The sequence below is a fragment of the Molossus molossus genome, unplaced genomic scaffold (assembly GCF_014108415.1).
Source record: "Molossus molossus isolate mMolMol1 unplaced genomic scaffold, mMolMol1.p scaffold_m16_p_11, whole genome shotgun sequence".
NCBI lineage: Eukaryota > Metazoa > Chordata > Mammalia > Chiroptera > Molossidae > Molossus > Molossus molossus.
This window is the reverse complement of record NW_023425346.1, coordinates 78,324,475-78,345,393: the sequence shown is the minus strand read 5'-3', so window position 1 is coordinate 78,345,393 and position 20,919 is coordinate 78,324,475. Positions and strand designations below refer to the sequence as shown.

Sequence of the window (20,919 nt, the reverse complement as noted above, 5' to 3'; positions counted from 1 at the left end):
ACAGTGGAAAATCCCAAAGGTCAGATAAAAATAGAAATATATTTCCCTGGGCTCTTTAGAGGAGAACATTTAAGCAGATTCCAGCATTGTTAAAGGACCTTTATGGTTATTAATTTATAGAGCTGCTGTTCTCAAAAATGCATGGCAGAGATGGCCGTGGAACCATTTCAGGTTCTTGGGCCAGCCAATGTGTTCAGGGGCATTCTTCCTTAAAAGGGTACAGGGCAAGAGAGGAGTCAGCCATAGGGCTAATATTTTGCTTTCAATGAGTACAGTGATGGCTATAGAATACTGTGAAGAGATTGGTCTTAATTCTAAATGAAAGTACATAGTGGTGCTTTTCCAATAATACCAATGTACTATAAATAATAATAAAATGCATACTGTTTTAAGATAAAATTAAAAGCAGAAGAAATTAAATATGCTAAATATTCTTGACGTAAGCCATCCTAATTCCTGTGCAAAAAAAAAAAAAAAAAAAGGATGTACAGAAGAAATGAATGGATGAATGCATGAGTAAATATGAAAAGACACACATGTAAAAGGTGATAAACATTCTTACTTTGTGCCTGGTCTGAACTGTTACGTGAATCACCAGAACATAATTATATGTATATTTGTGTATACCATGTCCCAGATTAATTCATACTGGAAATAAACTAATATTAATTAGCAACCTTGGACATGGAAGGAAGAGGCTAGATCTTACCTAAATTTTTTGGTAATATCTTTGTCTATATCTCTATAGACAACCTGTTTTGCTGAATTAACTTAGCTCACTCTCTGTTTGTAAATTCAAAGTCATGTGACTAAATTCAGAAAGATTCAGTTGACTGTAGTCAGGAAGAAGATGCCAAATAGCTAATATAACAGAACTTTTTCTTAAAATTTTCTGATGCACACTTCTAGACAGAGCTCAAATGAACTGGTCAATTTAATAAAATTGTGGTCCCTGTTCTTTCTTTTTTTTTTTAATCCTCACCTGAGGATATTTTTTCCCCATTTTATCTTCAGAAAGAGTGGGAGGGAGGAAGAGAGAGAGACAGAGGGAGAGAGAGAGAAACATCGGTTGACCCAGACCAACCATAACCGAGGTATGTGCCCTTGGCTGGAATCAAACCCACAACTCATTGGTCCACAGGCTGACACTCTAACCACTGAGCCAAACTGGCCAAGGCCCCTGTCCTTTCTTATAATGTCACTAGCTTCTTGCAGGAATTCCTTCAGTTTTTCCCAAACTCTTATAGCAAAATTATGAGTAGCAAACTTTAGTGGGGACTCAGGAGCATGAATTATAATTCTGGGACATTAGCCAAAAGTATCTGAAAGAACACTTGACCCTGAGTTTGTAAAGACAGTTTCCTCGTAGGAGTCTTCCAATAACAATAACGGCTCCTTGAGGAGGGCTGAGGGGATATACTTACAACCCTGCTATGAAGATCAGTGCTTTCAATTCTTTCTTTTGTAGTCAAACCATACTATTTTGGTTTAATACTGAGTGGGGAAAAAGTAGGTTTACAGCTGTGAGTTCACGAAGCACAGAGTTTATTCTTGCATTCTTGTTTATTAATTATTGTATTATTTTCCATACAAACAACTGTAAACCTACTCTTGCCCCACCCTGTATTATGTTTGCCTTGCTGGTATATGGAATATCATAACATATTAGAGTTTTAGGTGTGTCCATATCTAATCCTACATGAAAACTTTTTTGGAAGATTATGAGTTGGTCAAGATTGGACAGTTACTGCAGACCCCCTTTACTGAAGAGCTAGGTGGAAGGCTTTGAGGTTAGGGCAATTCGTTTTCCTTTCTTCGAAATCAATGATGAATTGGGACAGGCTGTTGAAAAGAGACGGAAGGTTATATGTTAACATGTGAATTGGGGGCCTTGGGGACTTCCAGTGTCTAATGACAGACAGTAGGGCTTTCCATCGACCTTTAAAACCCACTGAATTGCTGTATGATTGACATACAAAAAGAAAAAGTTTAATCAACTATCGACTCAAGATTCAAACGTGAGCCTATGAAAAGGGAGCTGAATAAAGGGACTGGAAGAGATCTTGTACGAGAGAAGGCCCTCCCTGGGCCTGCTGCACTGCTTAGGGAAGAACTGGTGAGAAACTAGGCGTTCAAAAGAAGCAAGGCAGACACTGAGAAGGCAAATGCATGTGAGGAGGCACCGGAGAAACCACGACGGTGTTTTACCATGGCCTGTGACCTGACTCCTCCAGGCGGCTCCAGTCGAAGTTCCCTCAACTTCCCACATAGCCCCAACGCTGCTGAGACCAGATTTACATGTGTGCAAGGAGTGTCTCCCGAGAAGAAGCAGAGAACATGCATCCTGCATGTGGCTTCGATGGAGAGATGCTGTTTCCTCCCCCTTCTGCTGACTGGTGGTGAACCTGAGTTCATACTTATCAGCAATCAGCGGGGAACCCAGCTGGAGGAGGTGTTAGTCTCTTGATGATTTTTCCTGTCCCGAGTGAGGTGATTTCATTTTATCATATAGAAAGTTGAAAACTGGTAAAAAAAAAAAAAAGATAGGCCCTGGCCGGTTTGGCTCAGTGGTTATAGCGTTGGCCCACAGACCAATGAGTCGCGGGTTCGATTGTGGTCGGGGCATGTGCCTTGGTTGTGGTTCAACCCTGGCCCTGGTCGGGTCGAGCGAGAAGCAACCAGTCGATGTGGCTCTATCATGTCGATGTTTCTGGTTTCTCTCCCTCTGTTTCCTCTCTCCCACTGTATCTGATGACAAATAGAAAAGTATCCTCGAGTGAGGAATAAAAAATAAATAACATAAAATAAAATAAAAAGATAGAGCACCATAGCAAGATTCTGTAGGAAAGGCAGGGTTGGCAGGAAAGGTTCTGTAGCTGGAGATGAGCAAAGCGAGGCAGGGAAAATCCACCCCAGGGCGGCTGTGGGAGGAAAGGAGGGGCGTCTGGTTCAGAAGCACTGAGGGAGAAACCCCACTGATGGACGCACTACTGATTGAACCCTACCACGACTGTGTGGGGGTGTACTACTGATTGAACCCTACCATGACTGTGTGGGGGTGTACTACTGATTGAACCCTACCATGACTGTATGGGGGTGATGCTTTGACCTGACCACAAGAGTCCATATAGGCTCCTGGGCTAGAAAGGAAGAACTCACTCACCCGCGGGTGGGGCCAATGGAGTCCAGTGGGACAGTGTGGAGTGCAGCACAGGGCGCCTCCTAAGGCTAGGAGCTCATCAATTACGGGAACTTCGATATTCCTTCTCGAGGTCCCCTCCCTGAGGTAGGAGACTATTAACTTTGATCATTCACATGGCATGTGAATGCCGATGTTTTTGCTGAAGGTCATAGATAGTTTTCCTCTTTAAAAGAGGACCTGTGTGAGCATCATGCAGAAGAGGATATTGCCAGAGAAGCAACGGGGTGAAAACCGCCATTTCCTTCGGGGATGATCACCCCCATGGTGAAATGCCTGGACGCCTTATTTTGGGAGGTTTCATGGCTTGTACTGTCATATATGGGGTGTGTGTATGTATGTGTGTGTGTGTGTGTGTGTGAGAAGAAATATATTTTTGAGATAACTGGATGTAGAAATAACAGATACAGAACTCACTGCTGTCTCTTACTCTCTGGGAAGTGGCTCGCTAGTTTCATTCTGAGCCTCACACTGTACTGATCAAGGTAATAGGTGCTGTCATGTTAAATCCAGGCTAGTCCCAGAAAACTCATTTGGTAGGTGTTCCCCTTAACCATTCTTAAGTGTGATTAAAACAGTGCTTCTTGACATCAGAAACGTGACATGTTGCTTTTGATTTAGAAGTTTAAAGAACAGTATTTATGTATAGTAGAGCCTGGCTTAAAATCCTCATTTGTCTTTGTAGCGTTATCAGGTATCCAGCAGATGTCACTATTACAGTCTGTGTTCCGTGTTTTGGCTTTACTGAGTAATGCTTACAGGAAGGCTCAATTGGGGACAATACTTTGTCAGTGGTCTGATGACATTTTCTATTAGTTTGCTGCTGTGTGTGGTACTAAATCAAGTTCCCCAACAGAGTATTTTTGTGGAAGTACTTCTTGCTATCTATAAGCATAGATGCAGAAATTTCCTGGCTATATATTTCATGGTCTCTCCTACAGAAATGCAAATATATAAATAAATAAACATACTTTTTTTTTTTTTTTTTACCATTAATGCTACTTATGTATTCAACTTCAATATAAAAGTAGGACTTAAGCCCTGGCCAGTTCTCTCAGTGGTTAGAGCGTCGGCCCGCAGACCAGAGAGGCCCAGGTTTGGTTCCCGCTAAGGGCACGTACCTTGGTTGCAGTTTGTCTCAACCTGTTGGGGTCGTGTGGGTGGCAACCACTAGACGTGTCTCTCTCACGTCGATGTTTCTCTCTCTCTTCCTCCCTCTCTCCCTCCCGCTCTATCTGAAGATAAATGCAAAAATGTCCTTGGGTGAGGATAAAAAAAAAAAATGTAAAAAAATAAAGTAAAAGTAGGACTTAAGATCATCTGAACTCTTTAAAAATTTTTTTTTCTTTTATTGATTTTTAGAGAGAGAGGAAGTGAGAGGGACACAGAGAGAGAAACATTGATGAGAGAGAACATCGGTTGGCTGCTTCCTACACGCCTCCACTGGGGATCAGGCCCACAACCTGGGCATGTGCCCCAATTGGGAACCGAACTGGTGACCTCTTGGTGCATGGGTCGACATTCAACCACTGAGCCACACTGTCCAGGCAGATCATCTGAACTCTTTTTACAACACTTCGGAACCAAGCATGTGCAGTTTTCTCCCACACCAACCAATTCAATTTAACTCTGACATTGTCTACCTGGAGTTAGCATCAGATCACACAAGTTAGGGTCTCAGTACCACATGACTACCCTCACGTCAAACACCAATTGCAACTCCCAGAGTTGTTCTACTTCTGACTGACTGGCTGTAAATTGAGCATTCCTAAGAACCCCCTTCTCAGGTTCAATAATTTGCTAGAAGGACTCACTGAACTCAGGAAAACAGTTTACTTACTGTTACCATTTACTTAGAAAGGGTACAACTCGGGAACAGCTGGATGGAAGAGGTGCACAGAACAAGGTATTAGGAGACGGGGGGCCACTTCCCTCACCACCGTCATGTGTTCACCAAGCCAGGTGTGCTCCGAGCCTTATCATTTAGGGTTTTAGTGGAGGTCCCATTACATAGGCATGACTGATTAAATAACTGCCTATTGATGGTTAACTCAGTCTCCAGCCCTTCTCCCTTCCCTGGAGGTCCAGGGTTTGGCTAAAAGTTCTAACTCGTTAATCACAGGTTTGGTTTCTCTGGAAACCAGCTGCCATTCTCCAAGAGTCACCACACTGGGAAAGACTCAGGTGTGGTTGAAAGGGGCTTATTATGAAAAACAAAGGACACACCTCGCATCCCTGTCACTCAGAAAAATTCCAAGAGTTTTCAAAGTTCTTGTGCCAGAAATCCGTATGAAGACCAAATATTACATAATTCTTCTTATATCACAATATCACAGGTAATGTCTATCGAGTCTCTCAAAATATTCCCTGACCTCATTCATAACTATATACTCCATCATTTAACTTCAAAATATTCTAGCAAACCATTAATGAGTGCCCTGCCAACTGTTTCCTAAGAACTATATTCAAAAGAGGTTAAGGAAACATCTCCTCTCTTATTTTGAAGAAATAACTGTTCCTGAACTTGGAAGCTGGTTTTAGTTAGGGTACATGAATAAAAGTGGCTTAAAGAACAAAGAAGATCAGTTCTCTCTTATAGAAGCACTCCAAGGTAAGAGGTTCAAGTTGCAGAACAAGCCCGTTTCATGCAGTCATTGGTCTCAGGCATCCTAATTCATGGCTTGGTTGAGGCTGGGTTGCTGGGAGGTCCCGCCAGCAATAATGGGCAAGAAGGCACGGAAGAGGTATGCTGGCTTCCATAAGGCCAGGCCCACAGTGGCCCACATCATTCCACTTTTTCCTTTGTTAAGAATGTAATTATACAGTGACACCTAACTGCAGGGGAGGTTAAGAAATTGGTTTGCACCGGCCAGTGTGGCTCAGTGGACAGAGAGGTCCCGGTTCAGTTCCTGGTCAGGGCACATGCCCAGGTTGCGAGCTCAATCCCCAGTAGGGAGCATGCAGGAGGCAGCCAATCAATGTTTCTCGCTCACATCGATATTTCTCTCTCTCTCCCTTCCTCTCTCTCTAAAAATATCAATAAGAACATTTAAAAAAAAACTTGTTTGTGTGCCAAGAAAAGGGGAAGAAGGATGGCCTTTGGTGACAACTAGCAGTTCCCACCATAGTGCTAGTGCTTTGTTGGTTTCATTGGTAATCACCTTCAAACATGGCTCTTGATGTCTTTTCAGGAGGTGCACTCGGTGTACAGAATTTTGGCTGGGATTTTGAATATTGGAAACATTGAGTTTGCAGCCATTTCTTCTCAACATCAAACTGATAAAAGTGAGGTGCCCAATGTCGAAGCTTTGGAAAATGGTAATTATTTGATGCCTGTGCACTGTGTTGCCAAAGTACATCTTTCTTTCACTTTGGCAGCTTTTTAAGACTATAAATGATAGTGCAGCTGTTGCTGGTCCTTCCACGGGCTCTGAGTGTTCGCAGTAACCAACATTTCCCCAAGGATGTCTCATGGGATATCAGTGTTCTTTCCATGAGCTGCCAATAGCTGTTCTGCAGAAAAGAATTCCACGACAGGTACCTTTGGGCAGTGGTTTCCAACACGGGCAGCTTTTGAAAATCATCTACACATTTTTTTAAATCATGCAAGAGATGGGACCCACTCTGATTCTACTGAGTCAACAACTGCAGGGGAGAGAGCAGGCACCTAATTGTTTTTAGTTTTACAAGTCATAGTGGTGGCACAAGGAATGAGAATCCTGAGTTCTTTTGTTTTGTTTTGTTTTGTTTGCTTTAACCTCATTTATATCAAAGTAACACCTTTTATATTCAAATGCAGCACTTTTTATAGCCTTTAATATACTAATGTGTGTTGTGACTCCCTAAGAGGAGACTATAGTCTCTAGAAATTGCTCCAACTTACCTGACCAACACTACCTCCTCCCACTTTTTAAAATCTAACCCCTGTGCAGAGCTGTCAGCACAGTCTGGGAGACACTGCGTCCGTCTGGATGCTCCTTGGGGTTAGGGAGCTGGCTCGTTGATCTTTGACTTGGAAAGGCTGGGGATAGAGGAGGTGTCGAATAAATGCTGACCAGCTGAATGAATGGATGGAGACATTCGCCCTCCCGTGTCTTCCTTGCCCTTCGCTCCAGCTGCCTCTGTTCTCTGCATCAGCCCTGAAGAGCTCCAGGAGGCCCTCACTTCACATTGCGTGGTCACCCGGGGGGAGACCATCATCCGAGCCAACACCGTGGACAGGGCCGCAGACGTCCGAGATGCCATGTCCAAAGCCTTGTACGGGAGGCTCTTCAGCTGGATTGTAAATCGCATCAATACACTCCTGCAGCCTGACAAAAACATATGGCAAGTCCCCCCGGGAGCGGAGGTCTCAGAAGAGCCTGCGTCAGCCCCGAGTCTCAGTTTGCAAGAGGAAGCAATCGATCGCTCTTGGGTTTTCTTTAGCAAAGCTCCCAGGTCTTCCCCTTTTAGACATGCTTCGGGGTGCAGCAGAGCCGACGTGGTGAGACCCGAAAGGCAGGGGTCACGCCAGTGCAGGGCGGTGTTTAAGGGAACAGGACCAGGGTGTGCGTCCCGGTTCCACAGCTCGGTCAGCTGCGAGTCCTAAGTGGCGGTTTTCTCATGTGTAGAATTAGGATAATAATATTCTCCTTATAGTGTTGTTTTAGAGTCGACTGAGACGTGTCATGAAAAGCTTTGAAGCACAGTGTCTTACATTATTATCACTACGACCTCTGTCGTGGGTGGGGAGGTGGAAGCATGAATGAGCAGCCGCTGCAGCCAATTCGGAGCAGTTTCTCCTCGTCTCTTTCTATATGATGCTCCTGAGTAAGACTTTAAAGATTCTGCTGCTTAAAAACAAAGTTGGAAATACCGTTGAAAGACTAAAGGGACCAGTGGTCTAAGACGCGGACTATTCTCCCGTAGAGGCGGCAGGGCGCTGCTTCCCAGGAGAGGGTACATAACTGATGAATATGGGGACACGCACGTCCTCGCCGTCCCCCAGATGAGTGACCCCTCCCTGAAAGGTTGTATTCTCTCTCGTGCAGTAGTGCAGCCGATGGCATGAATGTGGGGATACTGGATATTTTTGGATTCGAGAACTTTAGGAGAAATTCGTTCGAGCAGCTCTGCATAAACGTTGCCAACGAGCAAATCCAGTACTACTTCAATCAGCACGTGTTTGCTCTTGAGCAGGTACGTGAACTCTGCAGCCAGCCAGCCAGCCAGCCAGCCTTGGGGGGCGGTGTCTCCAAGCTGCCCGCAGAAACCCTGTTAGTCAGGCTAGCAGGTCAAAGGCTCGAAAGAAAAGAAACCACTGGTGAGGCCGTCCTGTCAAAATAAATCAACGGTTTAAATTCAGACTGAAAAATAAAAGACGGCTTGATTTTTGTGGAAAGGTGCATATCCTCCCTTGAGTGGAGCTGGTGCCAAGCTAATTATTTAAATGTGATTTCCAAACTGTTTCATGTGTATTGCCCTAAATGCTGGATTTCCTTCTACTTTAGTTAACTAAAAATATCTATGATCATGTCCAAAATGGCACGGGGTGATCTTGAATTCAGGACACAGGTTCTTGTTGTTCTCAGCTCTCAAATGGGCCATCCCCACCCCCGCCTCCAGCTCACCAGGCCCCACAGGAACTGGATGGGTGTCTCTGGGGAAGACGAAGATGGGTTCTCTGAAATGGAAGTCTTTTCCCAATGAGTTCAGTGGTAAATAAAACAGGGTGTCAAGCTAGGGGGACACATGCTCCACCCCAACCCCAAGACTCTCCTGTATGAGGAGTTGCAGGAAAGAAGCGTGCTGACCAAGCCCCCGTTCTAATGCAGAAACGAAGACACAGACTGTGATCTAATTGGAGGAACACAAAGACATGCAGTGAAAAGTCCAGTGTTGGTTTTATCATCGGTGCTGGATGAATCCCTATGCACTGCTCTCCCTATCCACCCTGCACACAACTCCACCTTGTTTCAGTCCAGGTTGCATCCGTTTATTTCCCAGGGAAGTCTGGAGTTTTTCTAGTTTTTCAGTCCCAGATGAGTCTCTTTCAGAATCCTCTGCAGAAGATAGACGTCTGCTTTCTCCCTGGTTTAAACCATACTTGTCACCCAAATAAAAATTGACTTTTAGCTTCTTTTCTACATCAGTTTCTAAATTTGAAGTTACCAAATTATTGTTTGGGAGACAGAGAGCCATGCCTTCTCTTGCCGGTTTAGCTGCCTGCCACAGGCCACCCGTAGCTTTAACAGCGTTACACGCAGAAGAGCCCTTCACCAACAAAAAGCACACCCCGTTCTCCACGTGTGACCAGGGTTGCCAGACAGAGAAAGTTCATATCAAAGCAGCCTGGAGGTACCTAGGCCCGTCTGGGGCTGGAGAGATTCACACTCCGTTCCTTTCCAGATGGAGTATCAGAACGAGGGTGTTGACGCTGCACCTGTGGAGTACGAGGACAATCGGCCACTCCTGGATATGTTCCTCCAGAAACCCCTGGGGCTACTTGCACTTTTGGATGAGGAAAGTCGGTTTCCCCAAGCCACGGATCAGACCCTGGTTGGTAGGTACCTTTTTGGAAAGGCACATGTGCTCAGAAGAGAACTTGGCTCATGTCTTCAAATGCATGCGGTTTCATGGATCTATCCTGTGTATTTTGGCCTCCTGATGACTTGTGAAAGTATAGACCCTGCTTTTAAGGAATTGAAATGTTCAGCAAATGTCTCGGTAGAATTTGTATCTTAAAGTAAATCTCTCAGACCCTCCTCACGGTCCTGTTTCTGCAAGCAGAAGTACCATTACCCCGGGTCAACATCTTTTGTGTTCCTTCTTCTCCCTTGTTTCCCATAACCAATACTTGCTTCCCCTCCGTTTCTCACCCTGCTCTCACGTCTCCGTCTGGACCCCGCTTTGCCTCTAGTCCAAGTTTGTGTAGAAGCCTCTCTGGTCTCCTGGCTGCCAGGCTCATACTCCCCGCTCTGGCCTGGACATCCTAGCTAATGTAGTCTGTTTGAAGCCACCTTTTTTAAACTACTGTTCTCTACGGAGTGACAATGAAACACCTCCTCCTGGCATCAAAGGCCCTCTTATCCCTGTTCCTCTTGAGCTCCTCCTTGTCCCCAGACCTGATCTGGCCCTCACTTTGATTGGGAGGTGCTCGAGGCCACAGCCAAGCCTTGATCCCTTCAGTACTTCACCCCACCCCGCACACAGAGGTGGCCCTCAGTCACAATAGCCAGATGGGTCATTGTGGGAGAACAGAAAAGGCTAAGCCTTTCTTCCAGATGGAAAATGATTTGTGGGGAGTTGAGATTGTCACCCTCATTGGTTTCGTTTTATCTATGAAATGGTCACCCGTTGCCAGGGCGAGTTCTGTGCCTTCCAGGGGATATCTTCAAGGTTCTGACGCTAATTGGCCAGACTTCTGGTGTCATCCGTGTCCATGCCCTGTGCTCAGAGTTCTCAGAGCGGAACGTGAGATCTGAGAACACAGCCTAAAGCGAAGACAGCACGAAACAGCTCAGCCAGTGCCGTACCGAGAATGCCCATCTCACTAGGGGCCCCTTCCCCACCGGGCCCCTCTGAGACCCCTTGTTCTGGGTCACTCACGGCACAAGGAGTGTGTTTTTGTTTGATGGAGGAAACGATTCACGTCATAACTTTTAAACATGAAAACCCACACAGATAAATTTGAAGATAATCTCCGCTGCAAGTACTTCTGGAGGCCCAGGGGAGTGGAGCTGCGCTTCGGCATTCAGCACTACGCTGGGAAGGTGAGCCGGGCGGGGCATCGCTGCTGAGCCTGGCACGGCGGTGTCCATGGCACCGTGTCTGTGCCACTCAGGAAATTGCTTGCAGATTTCTTTCTCCTATTCATTCTTCTTGAACACCTAATCACAGCTCCCCAACTTTCTCCCTGGTGCCGCTCACAGAACGTTGCCCCTGGCAAACAAGCAATTTCTCACTGGGGCGGCCGGCCAGCTGCCACCTGCTCCTCACCTGAGATCTGGCCTCGAAGTGACAGCTCTTCAGAGGGAAAACATGTTACAGTTTTCAGTGTTCAGTGGTGAATATTCACCTTCAGAAGTCATTCGGAGATGTGTAGGTCATGGAGGAGAGCTAATATCACAACAGGGCTCTGTTTTTAGCACTTTGAGTATATGTCTACAGGACACCAAAAATGTCTAAATGAAAAAAATCTCATTTTGTCATCCAGATGTTAAGCTTTTACACCATTAACTGAAATTTCGACTTTTCGTACAGTATGCCTCAGTCTCAACTTCCAGTTCCTGAAATAGATTAGTGACTGAGTCTGGAAATTCTCTAGTCCCAGAGCCAACAGCTCATTGCTCAAGTTGTTCTCGAAGGAGCCATTTGAATGATGGCTAATTGGTTCTGGTGGGGTCTGCGGAGGCCCTGGGTCCAGAAAAGAGGTAGGGGTTCAATAAAGGACATTTGGGATTGTTTTGTTGAAATTTATTGAAATTACTTTTCAAATTTATATCATGACATTAAAATAAATTTAGCTTGAATGAAGATTGATTGAAAGGCAGTCCAATACAAGTGGAAGGGCAGATAAATTTCCTTCTTCCCTTCTAGGTTCTTTGGCTGGTGTAATGATGAAATTGATATAAGACATATTAACAGGAGAAAACAAATTTAGTTACATATGTACACAATCCCCAAAAGCATCTGAGGCCCCAAGGGCAGCTAGGCAGCTGCAGCTTATAGAACGTCCCGAGCTAAGGATGAGGGGCTGGAGGTGCAGAGGAAGGAGGGTCATTCGGAGGAGGGCAGAGGAGCCGTGTGGAAAACACACGTTTGCCCTGTCAGGCAGGTCAGCTGCTTAGGTAAAAATCCCTGGTACTAGCTCTCTTCCTGGGACAGGCCCCCTTCCAATGTAAATTTAGGCCATTAACGGGGAGGTAGGGAGCTTGTCCTGATTCTTCTGGGTTTTGATTACTTTTAGTTCAACGTCACCCTCATGCCGGAGTGGCATATTGTGGGATGACTTGTTCTGAACCCCTTCACAATTAAAGGGGATTGTTTTTCTCTCCACATAATACACGATGGTATCTATTTTGGATCTTCAGTAGAAATTACAATCCGGTTTTTGCCCTTAAATGAAGCATTTACCTTTGCATTGGTGTCTGCGTATTAATGTCCTCTGCGTCTGCAGTACCTGCATCTGCCCTGACCCTCGGTCCCTCATTCTTCTTATCTGCCTCCCATTCCTGTCCTCTTCCTCACACTTCTCTTTCCATCTCTCTGTCCTTTTACACCTACTTCTTACTCATTTTATTTTGTTTTATTCCATAACCATTTATCCCCCATACAGTCCTCCACCTCCACCCACACCTCCCCCTGCAATGCCCAATATGTTTTAATAATTATTCTGATGTGATATAACTTTGATGTCTCTTCAAAGAGCAACTGAATGAGAAGTTAAGATAAACTGGCCTGTCAAAAATTACAAAATGCCCCTCATCTGGTGGTCTGGATTTAAAAGCATGGCTATGTCAAGATGAAGCCTATACAGAGGCCAATTAATGACGGACTACAGACAGCGCCCCTGTCACCAGGGATGGGCGGTATTGGCTAACTCACAGTTTGCTATTCATGTCGCAGGTATCATATGATGCTTCTGGGGTTCTTGAGAAAAACAGAGACACTCTCCCTGCCGACGTGATTGTAGTCCTGAGAACATCAGAAAACAAGCTTCTTCAGCAACTCTTCTCAATCCCTTTAACCAAAACAGGTACTGGAACTGTCCCCTGACGGCCCTGCAGCTGATGCTTCTGCAAGCCCTGCTGGGGTTTTCCTGTCGGGGTCTCCGTGCTGCCAGGGCTGCAGTACTAACGCGGAACCTGAAGCAGGGCTCGAGGTCTAGCTAAGTGCAGGAAAGGGAAAGTGCTTGTATCTTTTGCAGTGTAATTGCACAGCGTCAGTATATATGTGCATATGCACACACACACACACACTTCTCTAACCTCAACTTTCAGACTTCTCATTTTCTTTGCCTGCCTCTCTCTATTCCTCCATTTGTGAAACCATATGTTATTAATTCATGCTAAACACTCTAAGGTGGTCTCAGTTGACCTAGAATTATTAGGAAGATTCTTTCTATTCAAGTATGATTCCCAGTGAAGGGAGTACAGTGAATCAAAGTCATTCAATCATGGGGTTCTCAGAGGTTACCTGGTCCAATTTCCCATCCAGTCATCGGCCACACCCCACCACTCTCTAACCAAGTTGGAACAGGTCCACCACTGGCCTACAGACATGGCCCGTGCCTACTTACAGTCAACTTATGTTTAGCTGCGTAGTCGGTTCTCATGCCAGGAAGCAGGAAGCTAGGGCCAAAGAATGGAACTTCTGATCTTTGCTGTCTCACCAAATGGGTTCTAATTGGGTCAAGCTCCTTCGATTTGCCTAGGATTCTGCTGTTTTTAGCTGGGCAGCGGACTTGGATCTCTCCACAGCTCACCTCTCAAGGGCTTTATGTTTTTGAGGCTATGTCTGGAAACAGCTATGGGTATACTTTCTTAAAAGAAACCTCTTTATCATTGTTCATAATTTCCTCTTCTTTTCTTCCCTCTTGAAGTCACTGGCACCTGTGTCTGGCATGAGACCTTTGCATGTTAAAAGAGTGGCTTCCAGATCTGATTTTTAGCAACATGCACAGAAATGAAAAGTTTGGCTAAAAAAAAAAAAAAAAAAAAAAAAAAAAGCCACAGTCTACAACCTTTGAGTTTTCTTATCTTGGGAGGAAAGTTAAAACCAGGTTCTTAACTTCAAACATGCTCCTTTTAATTTTTTTTTCTTTATTGATTTTTGAGAGAGAGAGGAAAGGAGAGGGAAAGAGAGATAGAAACATCGATGAGAGAAAACATCGATTGGCCGCCTCCTGCACGCCCCCCACTGGGATTGGCCCACAACCTGGGCATGTGCCCTAACTGGGAATTGAACCAGTGACCTCTTGGTATATGGGTCGACGCTCAACCCCTGAGCCACACCGGCCAGGCCCAAACATGCTCCTTTAAACAGAAATAGTAGGGTGCTCACCAGAAGGCTGCCCTCTAGCTTCCTCTCCAGGCCTCCCTTGGGCACAGGCAGCATTGGATTCATTACAGATTTCTGGAGAGTGGGCAGGTGTAGCAGGGCTGGTGTTGCCTCACTGGACACCAAGGTTGTCATCACACGACTCTGTGCAGAGGCAAAGATATGCCATTATGAATAGGAGATGTACTCTTTAAAATAAAATATATCCAAGTGACTTGTCGGCGGACATTAACTCTCTCCCATAAATATAAGTAATGATTTGTCAAATCTGTTCACAGCTTTTGACATTTCCCATATTTCAACCTTTGGCAAAATAAAAACAAGTTCACAGTTTCGACCACTAGGTGGCACTATGTAAGAAGTCAGGCTCTGCCTTGTGTTTGCACAAATCACCTAAAAGCAGAAGGAGCAGGAACAAAGAGAGAGCATCCGCTTCTGCTTTTGTTTTTCTCCAACAGAGCTTTCCTCCTGTCTTTTAACTCTTTCTAAATCTTGCCTTGAAACTGCAGTCCACCCCAACTGGAAGATACTAAAGTGAAAAGTCAGACTAGAAACAAAAATGTCTTCCTGAGCAGCTTTCTTGTATTCCTGTAAACCACAATATAAAATCTTGCATGCATGATCATTTCTTTTGAAACCCTGAGCTTTATTTCTTCTACATAAGAAGCCACGAATACACAACAAAACTAATCAGCATGATTCTGTTTTCTTTTTCATGTAAAAATGCCTTCAAACAACAAACATTTACAAAACAGCTTCCAATCCTAGGCACTGTTTAGGCAGCGAAGGGGGATAAGAGATAAAGATAATACGGCTTTGCCCGGAGAGCAACCGGAACTTCCTTTTACCTTCACTTTCTGTCTAGAATTGGATATTAATTTATCTCCTTTTGACAATATTTGCCCTCAAAACTCAGTTTTAAAGAGTTCATACACCCTATGTTGAAGGTCAGATTATTAATTAAGCTTCTAAATTTTAAAACATCATATTATATATTTTTTGGTTTATTATATTACAGCCTTTGAAGGTGGGAAAGCCTTAAAGGACAGAGTTCAGATGTGCTGCTCTTGCTGAAATGGCCAATACTTGTTTAAGGCACGTGCCCTTACTGAGGGAGCCGTGGCTGTATGTCCCAGTGTTCTGGCTCGAAGCAAGGTCCCACACATCTGGCATTTTGGAAAAGAATGTGCTAATCTTTTCAATTCAGGAGAAACCATTTTCTTGGTCATTTTTATTTTTATTTATCCTGCTTCAAACCTTCAAATACTTAAATGAGGCACTAGTTCAGCGAGCACAGATGTTATGGGCAATTACTTTAGAAACTTCTTTCAGCGGTGGTTCTCAACCTTCCTAATGCCGCGACCCTTCAATACAGTTCCTCGTGTTGCGGTGATCCCCAACCATTAAATGATTTTCGTGCTACTTCATAACTGTAATTCTGCTACTGTTATATCTTAGGCGACTCCTGTGAAAGGGTCATTTGATCCCCAAAGGGGTCGTGACCCACGGGTTGAGAACCGCTGTTTTGGGGGATGAACTACAGAGAGGAAGGAAAAGGTCAAAGTTGGGAACCCTTGGAGGCTGTTAGCCCCAAACTTAGAAAAGAGGTCCAGCCCTGGACTCCTCAGTTCCGAAAGGAGAGATCCCTATGGGATGTTGGCAGTGCTCGGCTTCTGGCCTTGGAGGTGGTTACATGGATGTGTGCTTTATAATATTTATTATGCTCTACATTTGTCTTGCACATTTCTCTGTGCATGCATCCTATTTTCCAGGAATACTTTTCTCCCCAAAATATAGAGACAGTATCTTAGAATCTAAAAATAATATTTAATTTCTGTTTCTAAGGTTTCCTGTCCAGAACTTCAACAGAAGTTGAAGTTCACTGGTAGCTGGACAGTTGCTGTCCTTTGCTTTTGAACATGGGCGTCAGAGCATCTCCCGCTGACCTTCCTGTCCTTTAAAATCAGCTTCTTCTCCGGGCTGCTGGGCAGGGAACAACCCCTTTATTAGTGCATATCAAACAGAAATATTGGTCCTTGGTTTAATCTCTTATCAAGGTGGAGGGGATTGACCTCTGTGTTTGTGCAAAGCCATGATATAAAATTGGAGAGAGTAATGCAATTGGCATTTTTCTGTTTCGTGTGCATGCCTCCTGTTCACATGGCACATCCCTAAACACTGAAAAGATTACAAAACATAGAACACGAGCGCACGAGGCCTGGAGTCTCACCTCTCCCAGGCTCTGTGCACCAGCCCGTGGCGGCTTCTGGGGCGGTGGCTGCCGAGGGGCACACTCTCAGGCCAAGGCCTGCAGCGTCGACTGGGTAAACAGAGGCAGCTGCAGTCAATATAAGTTCTCTCTGTTCCCCTCTTCTATGACCCCTTTTTGGCCTGCAGATGGGCCACTTCAGACGTGATGAAATTTTCTTTGGAATTTTTTCTGTTGACAGGAAATTCTCTGAAGATTTTATATGTGAAAATTCGATGTGGCAGCAACACTGCTCTCTAACCCTTCAGCTGGGACTTTTCAAACTGAGTGATCTGTGCAGAAAAAACATGAAAAGGAAAGATGTTATGACAAGGTTTCATGGCATGTTTTTCTGTTTGGGAAATGTTCCACTTGCTACTAGTAAACTAGAGAAACGTTCAAAATGCCCAGAGGCGGGAAGGGAAGAAGAGGTTTCAAAAGGAACTTGAAAAACCCATTTCTGTCTTTGAATCATGAATGCCGACTTCCAAAGAGTAGTTTGGGGTCTTAGAGGCGTTAGCAACTCGGGAACAACTAGAAGAAACAAGAGCAGCTCCGGAGGGATCGTCATCTGAGCCTGAAAGTCTGGGTTCGCATCGGAATCCAGACCTGAGATGTGTCCCGCTGGCTCCTTCTGTCCGAGGGCTCTTAGGTCTCTCCCGTGGACTCTTAGGTCTCTCCCGTGGAACTGGCTTTGCAGTTAAATCAACAGTCAAGTCTCTCAGTCTTGGTTTCCACTGGCTCCCCTTTTTATTTGGGAGTGGAGACAGGGGCAAGGTGAGCCCCCTCTTTGTGCGTGCCAAGCACTGTAACACCTTCCCTGCTGACACACTTGCTGTTGATTGTCGGTTCCTGATTCTGTAGCTCCCGGAATTAAATGCATTAAGCTCCTAAGAGGAGCCATTTAGTAACCATCTTAGAGTTTTCATTTTTCATTTATGGCTGCTCCTTCATCCTGACAGTTCAGCAAATGAGTTTAGCAGGATGAGCTGACTCTAAATGACCAGGGTCACAGACATGGACGGTGCCCAGCTCTTCCTGAACAGAGGCTGTAATGAGCCAAGCCGTCAGGGAGCCCTGCCGAGTCAGTTCCTCACACCGAGGCCTGCTTCATTCTGTTTAATTTGGGAGTGTGTCTCAGTCAACTGATAATTATACATTTATCATCTTTCTAGATGTGGTGCTATGCATAGGAGACTTCTACAAGGAATAAAAGCAAATTTGAGCCAGAATAGTCAAGGACAGATAGTGCCCAATCCTAAAATGTATTTAAAAAAATGCAAAAAAAGAAAAAAAGGAGTGAATTCTGAACAGGTGTGTAAATCAATAAATGGGGGCAATATAAGCAGTGTGTATGCAAGTGAAATAGAAGGAAACATCATGGAAATACCTTTCATTGACATGGAAAAGAGTTCTTTTAACTAAGAAGGGTTTCTTGGAAGAGATTTATAAAATAAAAGGCTAGAGAGAGTTGAGCGGTCTGGGAGTAATGAGGCATTGGACGTCAGGGTCTGCAGCCCCGGGGAGGAGGGCGGGGGTGGAAGTGGGATGGTTAAGTGAACAGGCTGGGAGGACGGGGCTCGGACAAAGGGAAGGAAGCAGGATGGAAAACGATGGCAGGCTGCTGCGTGGAGGGTGGGTTCCTGATGCCGACCTGAAATGCTCTGAGAGGTCAGGTGGGCTCCTGACCAAACAGCTTCAGAGTGAGAAAGGAAAACTTGAGCAGCAGCATTAAAGACTGACTGCCTAGAGAGCCCCGCCAGGGTGGCTCCGTGGACTGAGCTTCGTCCTGAGCACTGAGAGGTCCCAGCTCGGTTCCTGGTCAGGGCACATGCCCGGGGTGGAGGGTTCGATCCCCAGTAGGGGCGTGCAGGAGGCTGCTGATGGACGTTTCTCTCGTTGATGTTTCTAGCCATCTCTCTCTCCTTTCCTCTCTATCTAAAAAGTAAAAAAAAAGACTGGCTAGAGAGAACCAGGGTGTCCCCAAGGAGTCTGTGGAACTGTGTGTGAATAGATGCTCAATAACTACTTTTACATTCCACATTTAGATCTATCATTTATTCTGAGTTAATTTTTGTATAAGGTGCAAGGTTGAGATTCATTTTTTTCATAAGTTTGTCCAGTTGTTCCAAGACCATTTATTGAAATGACTATCCTTTCTCCATTGACTTGCTTTCACATTTGTCAAAAACCAAGGGGTTACATTGTGTGGGTCTGCACTGTTGATCTATATATCTAACTCTTCAGCAATACCACACTGCTTTGACTCTTGTGCTTCCATAGTACGTCTCAAAGGCAGGTAGTATGATTCCTCCAACTTCATTCTTCATTTTCAAAAATTATTTTAGCTATTCCAGCTCCTTCGCCTGTAATCTTTAAAAGCAGCTTGTCTATATCTATATATTTAAGAAAACCTGTTGAGATTTTGACTGGACTTACATAAAATCTATAGATCAGTTTGAGAAGTGACATCTCTACTGTTTTGAATCTTTCAAATCATGAACGCAGTGTGCCTATTTATTTACATCATTTTTAAAAATTTAATCAGTATTTTGTTTTCAGCATGCAGAGCCTATACATGTTTTGTTAGATTTACACCCAAGTATTTCAATATTTGGAACTAGTGTAGTTTTATTTGAAAATTTGGGTTTTTAATTGTTCATTTCTAATACTGTATATAGAAATACCATTGATTTTTGTGGATCGGGCTTGCAAAATTCACTTGTTCATTCTAGGAGTTTTGTTTTGTCTTCTTTTTGTAGATTCCTTGGGATTTTCTACATGGACAGTCATGTTGTCTATAAATAAGAACCGTTTTGTGTTTTCTTTAGAAGCTCATGCCTGTTCTTCTTCTTGCCTTATCTGACTGTCTGGGTTTCATGGTGCTGCTGAATAGAAGCAACAGAGGAGACATCCTTGCTTTGTTCCTGCATCGACTCTCGCGTGAAGGATGATGTTACTGTGGGTGTTACGGAGGTGACTTTGTACTTGCTATCCCTTTTATCTGGAACTTTTTCCCCAAGACATACACATGGCTAGCTTCTTTGCTTTCTTTAGGTCTTTTCTCAAAATCGACTCTTCCTGTCTACCCTAGTTAAAACTTCAACCTACTCCATACTTTATACCATGATTTCCTGTTTAATTTTTCTCCTTAGCACTTATCATTACCTTAGCTACTATATACACTTGTTGGTCTTATTTATTGTCTATCTCCCTCCACTATACTGTAAGTGACAAGATGGCAGGGATTTTTGTCTGTTTTTTTTTTTTTTTCATTACTGTATCCTCAAAATCTTGAAAAATACTTGCCATATATAGTAGCCACTCAATATATATTTTTTGCTGAGTAAATAAATAGATGGTTGAACCTGAGCTTCCCCCCACCTGCACCTGTCCCCATCTTCGGTCTTCCTTCTAGTGTACATGACTGAGGTATCTCTCTTCTTATCCAAGCCAGCTGTGCGCTGGCCCCTGCCCCTCCCCTCCCCCACCTTCACAGGACTTTGGTCCTGCGATTATCCTCCCTCACTTCTGCCTCATCTATGTATTCTTCTTGATGTGATCCTTCTCACCAAAATAGTCTCTTCCATCTTTTCGACTCCTTATTATGTGTTGAACTGTGTCCCCCCAAAATGACACATTGAAGTCCTAACCCACAGCAACTCAGAATGTGACTTTATTAGGAAATAGGATCCTTACAGAGGTAATCCAGGTAAAATGAAATCATCATGGTGGATATTAATCTAATATGACTGTGTCCTTATCAACAAGGAAAACTTGGACACAGACACACCGGGAGAGCACCACGAGAGGGTGAAGGCGGAGCGCGGGGGAGGCTTCTGCAGGGTCTCCCGCCGGGATGTCCTAACTAGACCCTCTCTCTGCTCTCGCTTCCTACAGCCCTACGGCTCAGCTGCAATCTTTCCGCAATGTAAACCTGAGCGTGCGCGTCCCTGCTCAAAGCTCCAGTGGCTCTTCGTCACACCCAGATGCAATCCACACGGCTCTTTGTCGCAGAGTGCTCATGGGATCTGTCCCTGCCTCTGTCCCCATCTCCTTGAAGTCTACCCCTCACTCTGTCTTCCTCCTGCTCCTCAGACACTCCAAGCCTTTTCTTGACTCTGCACCAGCTGCTCACTCTGCCTGGAACATGCTTTCCCCCGGATCTTTACAGGTCTATTCTATCTTGTGACCCAGAATTCAGCCTAAATCTGACTTCCAAAGAGGAGCCTTCCTGTCCACCCAATGGAAAGTGGCCCCAAGCTGCGCGCTCACTCTGTCCTCTCACCTGGGTAATGTCTCCCAGAGGAGCTGACATCACCCCGTCTGTCTCTGTTCTACCCACCCCCTGCAGGCCTGCTAGCCTGTAAGCTCCTTGAGAGCAGAGCCCTTACCAGTCCTGCGGACCACACCTGGGGCCCACAGCAATGCC

General features: G+C 44.8%; 1 protein-coding gene across 1 annotated transcript in view; it reads left to right on the top strand.

The window, feature by feature from the left end:
• MYO3B (myosin IIIB) overlaps nucleotides 1–20,919 on the top strand; it is a 425,394-nt gene that overhangs the window by 174,039 nt on the left and 230,436 nt on the right. The window contains exons 17-22 of the mRNA XM_036253347.1: nucleotides 6,391–6,517; nucleotides 7,315–7,525; nucleotides 8,230–8,377; nucleotides 9,587–9,740; nucleotides 10,862–10,950; nucleotides 12,806–12,935. Coding sequence (XP_036109240.1) covers nucleotides 6,391–6,517; nucleotides 7,315–7,525; nucleotides 8,230–8,377; nucleotides 9,587–9,740; nucleotides 10,862–10,950; nucleotides 12,806–12,935 — 859 coding nt within the window. The remainder of the gene's footprint in view (nucleotides 1–6,390; nucleotides 6,518–7,314; nucleotides 7,526–8,229; nucleotides 8,378–9,586; nucleotides 9,741–10,861; nucleotides 10,951–12,805; nucleotides 12,936–20,919) is intronic.